The 17,738-nt window shown below is 31.5% G+C and overlaps 2 protein-coding genes across 4 annotated transcripts in view; both read left to right on the top strand.

Moving 5' to 3' along the window:
- The window catches only part of LOC119677372 (aquaporin AQPAe.a-like), a 38,796-nt gene extending 35,029 nt beyond the window's left edge, over window positions 1-3,767 (top strand). For all 3 annotated transcript variants that reach the window (XM_038088686.1, XM_038088687.1, XM_038088684.1), the window contains exons 2-3: window positions 2,508-3,066; window positions 3,145-3,767. In XM_038088686.1, the coding sequence (XP_037944614.1) occupies window positions 2,527-3,066; window positions 3,145-3,357 (753 nt within the window). In that variant the 5' untranslated portion in view covers window positions 2,508-2,526 and the 3' untranslated portion in view covers window positions 3,358-3,767. The remainder of the gene's footprint in view (window positions 1-2,507; window positions 3,067-3,144) is intronic.
- Window positions 3,768-11,040: 7,273 nt separating this feature from the next.
- On the top strand, window positions 11,041-13,323 carry LOC119677373 (solute carrier family 25 member 35-like). The gene is made up of 4 exons (XM_038088688.1): window positions 11,041-11,548; window positions 11,647-11,822; window positions 11,898-12,033; window positions 12,509-13,323. The coding sequence occupies exons 1-4, from the start codon at window positions 11,480-11,482 to the stop codon at window positions 13,055-13,057; spliced, it is 930 nt and encodes a 309-aa protein (XP_037944616.1). The 5' UTR covers window positions 11,041-11,479; the 3' UTR covers window positions 13,058-13,323.
- Window positions 13,324-17,738: the final 4,415 nt, after the last annotated feature.

A 17,738-nucleotide genomic window follows, 5' to 3' on the forward strand; every position in this document is an offset into this window, starting at 1 on the left:
TTATACTTATTTTTATATTCTAACATACCTATTATTTCTTCATTAATAGCATTATTAACTGTATTTGACTCTCTGATATGTGGCAAAAAAACAGCAAGTCGCTTGCTTAAGGTCGCTAAGTGACATATTAGCATCACAGCTGCAAACTGTCAAATATTGGAGTAAATCTGATATAATGCAAGCAAATTATATAAAAATAATTAATTAATATAAAATTAAAAATTAAAATTAATAATTAACTAAAAGCAATCATGAAACGTAGGAAGCTTTGAAATTTCCTTTTACAACAAAATTAATAATAGTTTAATTTATCTAAGACTGAATGAGTATTAATTTGTTAGCAACTAATATGTTAAAAAATTTCCATTTCCACAGTTTTCAAATTTGTGAAACTTTGTTATTTTGTTTGAGTTTTTCTTTATAAACTTTTGACATATGATTGGAATATTCATTGAAATTTCCAATGAAGATCACTAATCGCTTTGGTAACATTTTTCTCTAAAGTCGCTAAGATGTTCAGCCATTTCATAACTAGTCGCTTAGATAGAGAAAGTAGTGTTGTTGTTTTGCGCACAAATTAGCGATTTTAAGCAAGCGATTTGTTGTTTTTTGTCACACTTCAGAGCGGTCGAATTCACTTGTATATGTTATATATATTTTTATATATTCTATATTAATTTTTTAAGGTCATTCATTTTTTGTCATATTTGTCATAAGCTTTACATCACGAAATGAACTTTCCTATATCTGTCTCTCTACACTTTTCCTTGCATGTCTCTCTGCAAAGTGATATTGTCATAATTGTGGTTAATATGCTTTTTCAAACGTTCTTTAGAAGTATTTAAATATTTAGCCCAAGAGTGCTCCAATTGTTACTGTTCAATTTAAGTACTGTACTGATAAGACACTATCTTATGTGCAAGCATGTGGCGGTAAGAGCCTGCTATAAGACTATTTCCAACGACTGCTACTGTGACTATGGGTCAGAGAAATAAAAGAAAAATATCATTAGTCTATTCTGTTAATATCCAGCACTTGGTAGAAAGTGTGTATATGGTATACAAAGGGTCATTTTTCTCAATTGTTTCTACGTTAATCCTAGTGAAGATATTAAGAACAATGCCCGTTTGTTTCAAATTGTTTTACTGATGTTTATTCATAACTATGGTATCACAATGGGTCCCTTATTAAAAACTTAAAAGAACCACGTATTCTACATCTTACTTATGATGTTTTTTTTAGAGGTTATGTAGTCATCAAAGTGCACTATCATATCTTTCCGTAGTAATAAGAGATCTGTTAAGGGCTTTTTATTATTTGTAAAACGCCTATTATTCTTAAAACTTATGCAAATTTTAAATTGTACATGGTTCAAAAATTTTGTGGTAAATTTTTCGATACATTAAACATATTAAATATATAATATAATAAATTTAATTATATATTTATAAGCGTTGTATTTTAAATTTTCGATGTTATATATAGAGAAGACTAAATTGTTATGTTTACTCTTACATTGGGTCTTAAAATTTAATAAGTCACTAAAAATTTCAAATATCATATATAATATATCGATTGATATATGTATTTTCCGAAGTTATATTAAATATAATTTTTTTATGAAGCGATCTGTTCAGTTTTATTGAAACTTCGATTGGGAAAATTCTGTGTTTCTGAAAGACCTTTCCAATATGCGTGGATGGATTCATTGCATAAACGTAAGGTGAATTCGATATTGAACTAACTGCTATTATCATTTCCTGTACTTTACTTAGCGAATTGCGACAGAAAGTATATCATATATAATATATAGAATGAAATATGAATTTTTCGAAGTTATATTAAATATAATATTTTTATGAAGCGATCTGTTCAGTTTTATTGAAACTTCGATTGGGAAAATTCTGTGTTTCTGATTCATTGCATAAACGTAGGGTGAATTCGATATTGAACGAACTGCTATTATTATTTCCTGTACTTTACTTAGTTAATTGCGGTTGCGTTCCATGTTAATTGACGGGACTTTTTACAGCAACGAGTTTTGTTGAATTCAAATCTGATACATATGATTGGAACTAAAAAAAATTTTAAGCTACTCTGTGGCCTTTGAACTAAGTAATTCACTAAAGTTGATATTGTAATTTTACATACAGATAATATATACGATATATTATATATGATATATAAAACATATAACATAGATATGTTGAATATACAAAATTCCTCGAAATACTCTAAACAATTTCTGAATACCTCGTATAGGTCTTGATGAAGAATTATATAAATATTTGAAGGATAGAAATATTCTATTATTGATTTTTAGTACATTTTAGTACGTCTTCAAACAAATGCAACTGCACTTAACAAAATATTCGATGTTAATAAAAGCTTACAAAATCAAGTGCAGTTTATATTATATTTATATTATATTTAATAACTCTATTAAAATAGTTAATTACCTTAATTATCTACTTTTTATTAAAAACTATTTTTATTTTTTTTTACAGTTGTTTGGAACGCTTGAAAATGAAGGGTGCCGTTATAGACAAGATCTCCTCTTTCTTGGGTGAATTGGTCGGCACGGCCATACTCGTATTTTTGGGCTGTATGGGTTGTGTGAAAAATGATTCTTTTCCCAATAATCATTTGCAAATGGTACTAAATTTCGGTTTGGTCATTATGATTGCAGTACAGTGCTTTGCCTGTGTCTCTGGTTCTCATTTAAATCCCGCAGTCACATTGGCCGCTTTTATATATAAAATGATTTCGTTACCAATGGCAGCTGTCTACGTAGTAGGACAAATGCTAGGCGGTTTCATTGGGTATGGTTTACTGAAACTTGTGTTGCCGGACAATGCAATTAATGTAAAAGGAGCAGAACATGGCCTCTGTGTAACAGTGGTACATGACGATCTTAGTGGTGCACAAGGTTGCGCTATTGAAGCCATAATCACTGGAATTTTGGTTTTAGTTTGCTGTGGCGTTTGGGATCCACGTAATGCCAAATTCCATGATTCCGTTCCAATTCGTTTCGGTTTGGCAGTTGCCTGCTTGGCTTGCTCAGGGGTAATTTATTTGTTTTTTTATATAAAAAATTGCTAAATAGCATTGTACTTATGTATTTAAAAATATTTTTGATTGCAGGGACCATTCACCGGTGCCAGCATGAACCCCGCCAGATCATTTGCTCCTGCATTGTGGAACTTTGATTTTACAGATCATTGGGTTTACTGGGTTGGTCCATTGATAGGCTCAGCAATCGCTGCATATTCTTTTAAAATTGTCTTCAGACGTGAAGCACCCGAAGAAAAGCCCAACAACAAACTTCGCGCCATGGAAGAAGTGCCACTCTCCTAAAGTTATTGCCAAAGAACAAACTATTGCCAATGCAGTTCTCAACGAATAATTAAGAGAACTCATCTTAAAGAAAAAAATAAAAATAACAATAATACTTATGTTACAATTCTAGCACTTAAGTCCACAAAGAATTTTGCACATAACCTTTGTTGTTATGTTAGTTTAAATAAAAACAATTATAAAGATTTAAGCAAATTATTACTAAATAAAAAAGTAAATAGAAATTTAAAATCCAGGCCAATTTGTGCGCAATTGTGGCCTTTAAGACACAACCAGCGACATAAAAATATGTAAAAAATTAACTGAATTGTTTCATTGTTACATTGTTACATTTAACAAACTCATTAACCCTAATATTTTGGAATATTTAATATAACAAGCAAATAACATTAATACAATATTTATATGTAATTATTTTGTAAGAAATATTTGCAATTATTGAATAAATTTGTTATAAAACTTTAAATGTTCACCCTTACACCATATCTCTTCCCAAGGTTCGGTTAAGTCGAAACGGTGATCCGAATGATATAAGGAGCACAATGACCCATTGTGTTGTCGTAAAAAAGTCAATAGATTTGGGGAGAAAGTCTTACAAAAGACTAAAATCCTTTGAAAACATTATATTACCATTTTCAATCCGCTTTATTATGATAATGCTAGAGATCTACTTCTGCATCTTGGATCATTATATAAACGCTCAAAACGAAGAGGATTATAAAATATTTAAAGCCCTAATAATGATAAAGTCAAGCACTTTCATCGCCTTCTTAATAGCTGCAGGAAATGTCATTAAAGATATATTCAATTTCGTTATATGGTTGCCTAATCGACAATGACCCATCAGAAGATCGATTGTAAAACATATGCGTTACAGAAACATATTTATGAGATGACTATATTTTTTCTTTTTATTAAAAAATAACTGGTTCGCAGATATCTACATATTTCTATTAGTCCCGACAGTGAGTCCACTGTAAAACTTATGTCTTGACAGAGCATCTTTATGAGATTTCACATTTTTTCCATTTACTAAAAGCCAACTGGCTCACAGATGTCTCCGTACTCCTTTTGTCCTTGCCATATTGAATTAAATTATTTAAAACAAAATTTTTTCAGTAAATGTTTTCGTGATGCTAGGGATGTACCAAGATGTTCTCAATGTGTTTCTAGGACATATTGTTAGGCTAGTTCTTTCGCTTTGCAATGACTTATGATATCTTAATGACTGAGAGTCCAAAGAAGAGTAATAATGAACCACATTTATATCTCGATTTAAGATAAGTTAAGTAGTAAACATTTTTGCAAAAAAAGTTATTGAAATTCCGTTCCTTAGACAATGTCACGAAGCATATTTAAAGTGTGTTTTTAGACAAGACCTTAGTAGGATTTGTAGGATCCAGACCCTGTGAGCTATAATTCTAGTACATAGTCACCGTTCCAATAAGATGTAATGTTTAGAGATATATTGCAGTGAAATCTGTTGTAGGCTCCATGGTATTAAAAAAACGACTATCCTAAAAAGACCATCCTAAATTCAAAGTATGTGTCACGTCAAGAAAAACTACAGTTATAGAAATAGAAATCACAACTTGAAAGTGGCTGCAGTTAAAAGATAACCTATTATATATTACTAACCTTTTTACTTATGTTAGAGCCATCAGTATAAATGGTTAGGAACCTTCCTGAAGTCAGATAACCTGTTTACTAAGATAGATATTTTAGAAGGAAGATACTTAGAAGATATCTTTTTTGAAGATACTAACGATAAAGGAGTATCCTTTATGTATTATAAGGGAAATTTAAATCCTGCAAAACGTCTAAAATATAATATTTATTTTAAAATACATATATTATAGTTAAAAGTGGCGCCTTGCGATTCTCAATAGATAGGTAAATATAATTCACCTCAGTTTAAATATTTCTCTAAAAAATTTTAAACAGACTTCTTAACCCATATGAAGCTAAATTTTGGCTTCTGTATTAATATATCACGAATTTCATAGATAAATATTTTCATTGTATTTATTGGATTTTTAATGCAGTATAACTTCTTTACTATATAGTATAAACATATGAAAATAGTTTTTTACAAACAAGGGAGTATATTATGTAAACATTCTTCTTCTTCTTCTTGTTCTTGAGTTAGTGCCTATTACACACTTTTACTCTATAAAGGCCTGGGGGGCTTAACACTACCCCACACTAGGCTTTAACTAGGCTAAGAAGTCATATCATTTCTTTGTCTTTTAGTTGATGAAGGACCTTAAATCAGCATATCTTACTGAGAATCCAGAAGTGGACTTGAGGATTGTTAGAGTGGGGTTAAGTAGCGTATCAACTTTAGTGAATAATTTTAGAGCTCTGTCTCTGATATATTTTTTCATTGAGTCAATCCTAAGATCTCTATGTATGTCTGTTGATCTAATATACCATGGAATCTTAAACAGTCTTCTTAAAGCCAGGTTTTGAGCTATCTGTAATTGCTTATTATTTATATAAAGTATGTCATCGTTTATAAATGAATATTTTTTGTTCTAATTCTCTATGTAATCGAAATCAAAAGCCTATGAGAACTGTTATTATTTAACACACGAAACACTTTGCCATACTAAAGTGTACTAAAGTATACAATCATAGATCTTAAGAATGAGAACTTAGCCTATCTGTTAGATGTTTTCAATTTAATTTACCTTTAGCCAGGTATCTTAGTTTACGGGCCGATTTTGCTGCCCATGTTTGGGGTTCCAAGCATGGGCTGAATTTCCAAGATTTTGCTGATTCTTTCGTAATGTATGTGGCGTGAAATTCTGATCTCTAAGTTAAGTTAAGCTAGTTGGATTTAGTTAAAGATAGCTCCATTTACAGTGTGTATTCCATTTAAATAACAATATGAACAATATCCTGTGAGTATATTGTGTTAGTGTCACAATATATACTCTTAATTTCAGTTCCTTACATTAGGAAAGGAAATATGTACACTCGACAAACATTTTGTTCTTGACTTTCTGAAAAATGTAAAAAGCATTTATAAATATTTATTATTTTGTGACCAAACGATTTTAATAGTTTTTTTTTACAGGCTTATTAGTCAAAATTTATATTGTTGTTAAAAAATAAAAATTAAGAAAAGAAATCATGATTTGGTTTACAATAATTTCTAAAGTCATCATCAGAAAACTGAACACCAAAACTAAACTCCAAAACCTTCAGTGAAATTATAATATAATAACTATTGGAGACATTATAAAGCAATAAACCCCAATTGTATTTGGAAGCTTCAGATATTATATATTAAATCCCACTTTCAATCATTTTTTTGCCCTTTTTTATTAATCGATATTTGATTGTTGTGTCTTACAATATGCAGAGTACCACTAGTATTCCAGAGACCACAAGAAAGCCGAAAATACTGCATATGCATAAGAAAAGAAAATGAGTCAATACAGCCATGCCAGGAAATGCATAAGGTAATCTCTTCGCTGCTTCTTCAACATGGAAAATATATCGTCTATAAATAAAAAAGTAATACCTGTTAATGGGTACAGGCTTTATGCAGGCTAATGCAAAACCCACTCCCAAATGTGAATAGAAACTCTCCAAGATAAGTGTAGATACAGAAACGAATAATTTATGGAAATCATGTATTTAAAGAATCCTAGGCAACATAGACGCAGCGGAACAAGCAAATAAATTGGAAGATAAGAAAAGAAATAAAAGGAATATGTACCAGTATTTACAGTAAATATGGAAAACATTATTTTTCTTGAACACGATATAAAAATGGGTCATAGCTGTATATATTTATATCACATATCAGGTTAAAAACACCTCCCTAGGAACAGTTTTGGCTTCATAGCATTGTTTATGTATGTTTATCGCAAGAGGCATATTAAATTAAATGGGGCCTTGAGTTGGGTATAACACAAACGTGGAGATATAGCGGAATAATTAGAAATTATTTATAAAGAAATATATCATTGCAATTGCCTACTTAGTAATAGCAGAACATTTGTAGAAAATATTCTATTTAAACTTCATTGATACTGCTTGGCAAAGTAACAACTGCACAATTTTTTATATTAACGATAATAAGCCGGTGGGTTTATCACGATAAAAATACATATGCTCATCAAATCAGATCAGTTCAAATGTTGGTTTAAAACAATCAAAATATATTCACGTTTTGTATTTTCCAAGCGTTTTATTACGCGTCCTCATTATTACCGGGAATTTAAAAAGTGGGTATTTTTTATTATAGTGATAACCTTATTAAAGAGTTTAGCGAATACTTAAACCAGATTTTAGATGCTTTTTGTTTAATATGAAGACCGTAATAATACAAACAAAGAACGTATTATTAAAAATGGCAGTAATTTTATAAGATCGTGAAAATTAGCCCAAAAATTGCGAAACGCTGTGGAGCTTTCGTGATTTGTCTCAACACAAATGTCATGTAATTAAATAGTTAATTAAAATAATTAATTATTTATTATTTCTAAGTTTTTAAGCAATATGTGTACCGACCACTGACCATAAAATATTTTTTTTGTTTATTTACTCTGATATAACTCTCATCATTTTTTACAAATGCAGTCAAACTTCCGTAACTCGAAGTCCAATTTTGCAAAGAAAAGGTTCGACTTATGGAGAGTTTGAGTTAGAGAACTGTTTTATTTTTTTTTTATTTTTGAAAGAAACTAGAACTACGTTTTAAGATACTTATTTATTTATTTAAAATCAAACACAGCACAGAAGTTATAGTGAAGTAAAATAATTAGAAATTAGTTATGGGATTTTAATTTTTTTTTGTTATTTTCAGTAAAAAGACATTCCATTCTATTTAAAGCCTTATAGTGATCATCAGTTGTAGTATCATTGGTTTGCAAATATAAACACAGAAAATTGAATGAGTCTTCTACTTTATTCTTGAAAGGCTGATAAACAATTACACACACGGAATCCTCATCATCACTTTCCGTTGCGCTTAAATGGGATCCAGTAATTTAGAGCTACTCAATCGTCATCTGTAGAAAAGCTTGATGTACAAATTTCATTGTCAAGCTCATTATAACCGTTAAGAGTAGCATTGGAGGTTATTTTATTTACTTTAAACCACGCTGCTAGCGACTAGCACAAAGAAGCAACTTAAGAAAGAAAAAATTAAACATTTGGTTCGGAAAAAGGGACTACCCCTAACAGCAAAATGCATTTATACTTAAAACAAAAATTCGACTTATAGAATGCCGTTTTCCATATTTCTTATAGAGAAATAGAGAAATTCGAGTATTAGAAGTTCGAGTTAATGAAGTTTGACTGTAGTTATTTATGTATGTTTGTATATTTTGTGTATGTACGCATATTTTCATTAAAAAATAATTATGTTTCTATATAGAAGGCTTCAGCTGCAAATTTTGAATAGAAAACTGTTACGCCAACAAGTCATTACAGTTAGTAATGAAGCCATTACAGTTAGTCGTCGTTTGTATAAGTAATATAATACATAAGCAAATTGCCGCTAGGTGGTGTGTCTAGTTATTTGGGTACACAATGTAAAAATTTAGAGTATTAATAATACATGAGCAAATTGCCACTAGGTGGTGTGTCTAGTTATTTGGGTAAACAATGTAAAAATTTAGAGTATTAAGGCCAGATGTCTAGAACAAGCAAGCTACACCAATATATACATATTTTTTATTATTTAATTTTAATTCAATATGTATTCTGTCAAATAGTATTGTAACATTTTACAATTTTTTAATAAACAAGAATGAAGTCTTAATAATTTACAATTTAGGTAGTTCTCCCTGTGGGGAACTACTCTTCCTTTTAAAATTAGATTTTATTATATACCAATACACAAGTATTTTTTATATCAAATATAAGCATTGCATAGAACAATGCTATAAAAAAGAAAATATTTTCAAACCAACATTTTGTTTTCTTGTAAATATTTGCAGCTAACCGAACAAATTATATAAGTACTTATACAATCTCATTGAAGTATTTAAAAAAAATTGTGTATCAAAAAATAGAATGTGTTGTAATTCTATCACAATATAATATTTTAAAATGGAATAGTTGCGAGTATATATATTTAATTGTATTATTAATGTTGTTAAAGGATAGCTTAGTACAAGAATGTGTCACGAAGCTCATGGAAATGAGGTGACAGTCATGTGGGTTAAATGACATATCGGTATTTAGCAAAACGAAAAGGCTTATGAATTTACAAAGCAAGAATGAAGCCATAATTTCTGCGACCCAGAGCTCAGAGAATACCTTTGGGCTACAACATAACTTCACTTCATTTTAACAGATGGAAAGAGATGAACACTTGTAGGCAGATTAAACTCATGATGCCAAAACTGTTGGCCAGGGAAGCGATAAAAGTGCTTAGCTATCCGCGGAGCACCCTAAGCTGGCTGTGTATATTGATTACCTCATTGATTACTGTATGGACATGAAAACTTCAAGTATAACCACAAAAAGATAACTCTTATTGAGAAAGGCACTTGCAGACTATGCCTAGAAGAATAGGAGACAGCGATGCAGGAGGCAGGAGTATGACTGTGTTGGGACACCATTGGGTTGGTTATGAAATGCACACAACCTCAAGGCAAATGAGCTGCTTGCAATAACAAGAGATGTAATCATGCAAATGGAAGCTTCTCTAGCTTTAACTCAATAGTGACATCGAAGAATCGAAAGACGAAAAAGGACCCAAGTCGTATCGTAGTCTATTCGTCTAATCCTTCACTGTGGCCACTTCACCGGTAGAACTGACAGCCCCCAATTATTTTTGTCTAATTTTCGAGAGAGCTGAGTAATTACACAGCAGATGCTCTAAAGTTTCCTTTGCATCTAGCTCATTGCATTTCCAAAAAGCATCGCTGTGAATTAGGTTTAGTTTGCGGGCATGTGATGCGACCAGACAGTGACCTGTCAACACAACAACTAATGTTCTACAGTTCCTTCGGCTAGACGATATAACATTCTTGGTGTACTTTTCCTCGTATATAATCCTAGCTATTCTACAGGTGGTTATATTTACAAGAATAAATTGTTTTCTTTCAAAAAACATAAATGCATATCTATTGAAAACACACAAAAACAAAACATTTTGTTTAATCATTCACTACAGCTTACAGCCCACTCTTAGGTTGCTCCATGCATCACAGTCTTTCTAACTACAATACAAATTAACAAATATCAATTCATGAGAATTTAATAAGCTTAAATGATAAGAATCCTGTAAGTCCTTCAAATCAGAAAGTTACAGAAAGTTTTGAATGAAATCTAATCAATTTCGATATTTTTATAATAATAATACGGTCTTTGTTGCGCTTTCTTGAGCTCATTGAAATTCGCCCGAAGACTATGAAAAGCTTTGCAGGTTTCGTGACTTGTTTTTGTTCAGATTTCTTTGCAAAAATACGGTCGGTCTATGCCTGCGTTTGAAAACGAAAATAACAATAAGCGAACACCTAAACCAAATCGTTCTGATTTGTTAATAATGGGAAGAGTTTGTGCCAACACATATTTCCCTTGTTGTTGACACTTTGAATTCACCATAGATCAACAATGTCCTAATACTATGTCACCTCGTGTTCAACTCGGAAATGCGGTATTGTTGAGAAACGTCAGCAGCTGTGGTAATCAAAATAAAAATCAGCTGTTCACTGCGAGCAAAAAACATAATAAACAAGCAAAACAAAACAAGCAAGAATAGTTTTTGGTTTTCGTTGAAAGATAATGCGGTGATCGGCGGGGCATTGCACGCGAAAATCAACGCGAATTACACAAGAGCACATTTGTGAAAAATAATAAAATCCGTGCTTTTCACGAGAATGTAAACAATCGCCAAACGGCGTTTAAGCGGAGCAGTGCGGAAATCTAATTTTAGATGTCGTAATGGAAAGTCTTAATGGAAACGTTGAACTTTGAATACCAAAAAAATCCAAAAATAATTTGCACGTAGAAATGTGCATAAAAAAACACAGTGCAAAGTGATGTAGAGCAGTGGAAAACTATTGAATAAAATATTTATAATTAATAGACTAGAAAGCGGTGTTAGGTTTTAAATAGAAAACGCGGTTGAGCGATTGAGCGGTTGAGTGAAATGGACTCGGACTTCGTGTTGGGCGGAATCGCCTCAATGGCCGCAACATTTTTCACAAATCCAATTGAGGTTATAAAGCAATTATGTATATTTAGTTAGTGACTTGCTCGCTATATTTAAACGCTTACTAATATTGCATTTCAATTATCGCCCACACACGTCTACAGGTCATCAAGACGCGCATACAACTTCAAGGCGAGTTGGCGGCGCGGGGAACCTATGTTGTGCCATACAAGGGTGTGCTGCACGCCTTCTACACGGTAGCGAAAAATGATGGCTTGCTGGGCCTACAAAAAGGTCTCGTGCCCGCATTATACTTTCAATTTATTATTAATTCATTTCGGTAAGCGAAATACTCGTAGAATATCTCAAAGAATCTCCCCCATAGAATGAACTTCCTTCGAATCTCTCCGCTTAGGTTGAGCATTTACACAACAGCTATGGACAATGGGTGGATGCACAAAGCGAACGGTGATGTTTCGTTTGGTCGTGGCTTGTTTTGGGGAGCAGCTGGTGGTGTGATTGGGTCTTACTTTTCCAGTCCGTTTTTCATGGTGAGTAGCGAGATTTTGCGTTAGATATTAGACACGTTTCAACTATCGTTCCTCTTCTCTGCCTTTGGCCTCCACCTATAAATATTTTATAACATCAGAATTACGAACAATTTTAATAAATTTATATATTATTTGACTAAACTTGTAGTTACGATGCAAGTTAACCATAAAAGCATAAAAGCGTAAAAGCAGGTAAAATCATGGCATTGAGTCCACATGCGAGTGATGTACGCGTATTTTCATTTCATAAAATTTATTTGAGGTACCAATAAAATCATCCGAATTATGATAAGATATACAATAAACATGTGTACGTCTCCTCATCTCATCATCATCACAGAGTTATAGAGGGAAATAATTGATAACGTTTATATAAAGCAGATAGTGTGAAGCGCTTTTAATAACTAAATATTTTATTTTTATTTATTTCTTAAGTTTTTATTAGTGTTTTTATTGACGAAATGTTTTTTTGTAGATAAAAACACAACTACAGTCGCAGGCTGCTAAGCAAATCGCTGTGGGTTATCAGCACACGCACAATGGCATGATGGATGCACTGAAGCAGATTTACAGCAAAGGCGGGTTCTTCGGCTTATGGCGTGGTTCGGTTGCAGCTATACCACGTGCTGCGATCGGATCGGGCGCGCAAATTGCCACTTTTGGCAAAACAAAAGCCCTGCTGGTTGAATACAATCTCGTAACGCAACCAACATTGAACTCCTTCTCTGCAGGTCTCATTGCTGGTTCCATAATGTCACTTGCAATCACGCCTCCCGATGTCATTACCACTCGTCTGTATAATCAAGGCGTGGATGAGCACGGACGTGGCTTGTACTACAGAGGATGGCTCGATTGTTTTGTAAAAATATCACGCGCCGAGGGTTTATATGGTCTATACAAAGGATTCTGGGCTAATTATCTTAGACTAGCGCCACATTCAACTTTAGTCTTGCTTTTCTTCGATGAACTCATTGCTATTAGAAATAGATATCGAAACAAATTAAAGCAGGACATAATAACATAACACAATACACGATATTTGCTAATAGTAAATATACATATAAAACTTTTAGATAAAAATTTTTTATCAACACCCGAGACATTACTTCAGCTGCTTTAGTTATCATCATGCTTAATCATGCAAATGGTTTCATTTTAATGTGTGTTACAACAGGCTCCAAGCTTTTAGAGTTACGATTACAGTGTTAGTCCTAAACGTTATAAAAAAATTTAATAATCAAAATTGATTGCGCTTTAAACGGAACTTTTTTGATTTGAAATAATTGTCGATGTCAGGACAATAATTCAAAATTTATTGAAACAAAACTATAATAAAATGTTTTATTATATCCTTCGATAAGGATTCATAAATAAAAAGCATATTGAGCACAAAAGTTTTCTATCAAGATCTTTTCTTTAGTGGTTTTTTATATATTTTTTAACTGCTATAGATCCCTTTTTGTTAAATAATATTTTTTATTATACTTTATATTTGGACTCCTTGAGAGTCATCGTCAGGATTACGATACGTCATCCTCTTTGGTCTTTCGTCTATATTGTAACATTTTAATAAACACGTCGAAAAATAATTAATAAATTTTTGTAGGTTTTTTCTTTATTAAAAATGAATTACTATTCAAAAAGTAAAGAGCATTCATGAAGGTGAAGTATTTACTTATAAAACTAATTCTAATTAATTAATGATTAATTCCCGTAAATGAGTTACAGAAAATCGTGTAGTAAGTAGCTATAAACTCCCAATAAGTTGTTAGGAGTAACAGATCAAATATGGCATTATGGAATGGTTAATGGGAATTATGGGTTTAGAAATCTAATTAGCATTTCTTTTGTGAAACTTATTACGAATAAAATAAATATGAAAAGCAAGAAACCGAATACAAATGGCCTGGAATCTATTGCCGCTAACACCTCTCGAGAAAAACTCAAAAAAACACTGGTATGTTTTTAGAGTTCCCAGTAAAGTGATAAGCATTACAAACGATCTTAAGTGCAATATTTCAAAATTCACATTTAACTGTGGCTCAGAGGAAGAGGGATCCTTTACCTCTTTGTCAACAGTTTTGTCGAAGCTCCGCATACACCAGAAAGTTTTTATTCACTTGAGGATTTTTTTGTGTCTCACCCAACAGCAACATTAATGAACCAACTCAAATGCAATATTTCAAAATTCACATTTAACTGTGGCTCAGACGAAGAGAGGTTGAGGAAACTGTCAATTGTCTGTTCTGTCAATGTTTGGAAGTTTTCTCTCCCGTTAACAACAATAATTAATGTTCTCAATTATGATACTTTAGTAATCGTATTCTAAACATACCTATAGGTTTTAGGAAGAGGAAAGCAACACTTATTTGTTATCTCACTACACCGCATTTGCCAGAAAATGTTTTTTCACTTTTGGTTTTCTTTCAAGAGTTTGATCGATATCACAGATATAGAAATTAAGGACATTGCACCTTTAATCAAAAATGTAGTACCACAATGGGTCCACATTTTCTTCAGTTCACTTCAGTTCAGACGAAGTGAGCTTGGTCTTCCTATGAGATGAGTTGGCACTATCATCCACTACATGTTGACATGCATTTAAAATTAAAATATAGTTAACATGGTTAAAATATAGTAATAGCTAAAATTTATAATTAATTATACAGAATCGAATGAAGAATTATTACTGTGTGTTGGAAAATAACGCCACAATTGTGTTTAAATAATTTTGGTCTTTACAAAATTTCCTAAATGAACGGACTCTTAGTAAAGGACCTCAGATTAGGTGGCTTCTTTATCGACAATATTCCAAATAAGATTAGAAAGCACTACTACTAAGCACTATATAATCTCAGAATAATCTCTAGCCGCACGAGGCAGTACATAGATCTTAGATCAGTCATCGAATAATCACGAAGTTTTTGAGGAATACATAAATTAGTCCGTGGGACTCTGCAGAAACCTCTAGCCCCCAGCTATCAAAGAGTAAATGCACTCATTCAGATCCACTCATTCGAAAAGGACTCAACATGAACATGAACATAGATTTTTGCGTAATAAATACAACGCCAAATATTACTTTATCAACATTTTTATTATGAATCGATTTTAAATAAAGTTAAAAAAACGTAATTTTAAACATTTTAAATATTATCAATTGTTACAACTATTTCAAATCGGTTTAGCACTTACACATTAACAGATTTGGAGTACATTTAATTTTAATTTTTACATAATTATAAAATATAAATCACAAATTCCTTATTCGTATACTTGCGTTTTAGCTTTTATCGTTGATTCATTGACTCAGTTGGGAACTACAGACAACGGAGTGCGAGCACCCCATTTCCTTCGACACAAATTACAAGATATATAAACGAGTATTGAAACACAGACTTTTATCCGCAGTGCATACAAAATTGCAAATATTGAAAAACAATTTTGGTTTAGGAACAGTTGGGAATAGCTTAAAGCATATTCCAGATAGCAATTACAAATATTCATTTAATTAAATAATTTCAGTTAGTTTTCTTCACTCCTAACATTCAATTCTCACCTTGCACCCTCACGAAACGATTTAGAATTGACAGGATCTCCACCATGGCATTTGCACGTGTGTCCGTTGGCAAGCGACGTAGTTGATCGGCTAAGTGCGCTGCGAATGTTGCATTATCTTCCTCGAAGTCCCGTACTTCCAATTGCAGCGACCTGTGTTTTCGATACGCCGCAGTTATGCGACTTTTTTTCGCTTCAGTCATTCTAGTTATATCTTTTTGCTATTGTATAAATAGCTCTGGTTACAGTTTTTAAACTATACTCAACTGGTCCTTTGAAGCGGAGGATAAAGGTGTGGCTACCCAGTGCAAAATTACTTCAATACTTTAATTCAATTTTTTTACATTACTTTAAATTTACATTACAATATTTATTACTTCTACTTTATTATTTTTATAATCTTAATATATTTTTATTAAATATACTGCAACAATTACCGAAAGACTTTTTACTTTAATAATGTAGCAAATTCACAATAACAACGTAAACAAAATCTTGACAGCTGTTCAGCTTCTTTTATAATTCACAATAATGTAAGGGCTATTCGCAATAGGTTCAAAACAATTTTTTCTAAGGAATATATCTCAACGCAGCAAAACGTACGCGATAAGTTAGCAAAATTGAAATTAATTTTATGAATACTTGTGCTGTAAGAAACTATTTATTCAATAATATTAATTTTGTTGTAAATTTCCTTTTCGACTCCTTTTTTATACGAAATCATATTGAATATATAGTTCGATACCATAAAATAATCAAACAACCAAAGTCACAATTGAACTATAATTTATGCAAGTTGCAGTTAAAGTTAAACTGATAATTCACAATTGTAGAATTGTGTGGCAATTTTTTGAATAATTCGGTATGAAACAATATAGTGTGTCAACGTCCGAAATTTGTGAAAGCATTTATAAAAACAAATTTGAGAAATAGTCACGAGAAAAAAAAATTACTATTTGCTATGTGTGTAGGTTTCTAGCGATACAAGCGAAGATAATAAACAATAAATATTATTATAACCTGTATCGCATAAATTGGTTAACACAAGAACTTTATTATGAATGAAAAATTTTGAAAAGAATGAAAAATATTTTGCATTCTTTTCATTCTTATGAAAAAATATTTCATTTTAAACCTATTGCCCAAGAAAGCAATATTTACGGATTGCGGTGATCGTTTAATCGCCTGCGAAGCAAAATCCATACAAAGTTTTCTGTATATAAAATTTTCATTGTAAATATGATAAATATTTTCATTCTCCATCTCTCATTAATTTTTTTCATATACGTTTTTGTTAAAAATTTAAAGTTTTTGAGAATAAATATTAAGAATGTGTTTTAAAGTACTATATATGTAAAAATTTACATAATTGAATTTATAAAGAATAATGTAAAAATTTTCGTTATACCTTTATTTTATGAATATGTTCGTAAAAATATTTGTTCTGTTTGAACTCTGTACATATATCTGAAGGATAATTCATGAAATGGTGTTTTATTGCTGTTTGCATTTTTCATAAATGCATTCCTGAATACTGCATTTCATGTTTTTTTTTGTTTTACTAGTTCCGTTTATCAAAAATTTGACTTCAAATATATATAAATAAAAAATCAGGATTACGAAAAATAATTATCATCATCATCAGCATCAATTCCTGAATCTCCCATTAGAGCTTAGGGGCTCAAAATAAAGGCTGAAGATTAGAGGTTGGCTGTAGAGTTAGGTCGTTCGCCAGGTTAAACAATGATTCGCTACCCCAAAGCCCTTTGTAAACTGAAAAGTAAATATAAGGCTCAACAATTATACAATTGTTTTTATTAGTGTTGTTTTTTCTATACATTTGTTGAAACATTTTCGCAATTAAATGCAAGAACAATGGATCAACTAAAGAACATCACGCCTGGAGTTCTTCATACAAAATTTAACTCTGAAAAATATTCCTCTAATTCAACTATGTATATCTATAAATTATTCATATATTTCGTATACAGGAAGATTTTATCATTAAAACAATTTTTTTCGTTTTCACGTATTTTCCGTTGCGTCATTAATTGATTAATAGAGTTTTTTAAACTTTAAAAAAAATTAGAAAAAGTGTGTCATCTAGTTCAGCATCGTAAAGTCAGTCAGAACAGTGGAATAAACAA

Source organism: Teleopsis dalmanni, chromosome 2 (genome assembly GCF_002237135.1).
Source record: "Teleopsis dalmanni isolate 2A chromosome 2, ASM223713v2, whole genome shotgun sequence".
Taxonomy (NCBI): Eukaryota; Metazoa; Arthropoda; class Insecta; order Diptera; family Diopsidae; genus Teleopsis; species Teleopsis dalmanni.

Coding starts and splice junctions, on each gene's coding strand:
- LOC119677373 (XM_038088688.1), top strand. CDS start 11,480: ATGGACTCGGACTTCGTGTTGGGCGGAATCGCCTCAATGGCCGCAACA. Junction 11,823..11,897: donor TTTATTATTAATTCATTTCG/GTAAGCGAAATA, acceptor CTCTCCGCTTAG/GTTGAGCATTTACACAACAG. Junction 12,034..12,508: donor TTTCCAGTCCGTTTTTCATG/GTGAGTAGCGAG, acceptor GTTTTTTTGTAG/ATAAAAACACAACTACAGTC.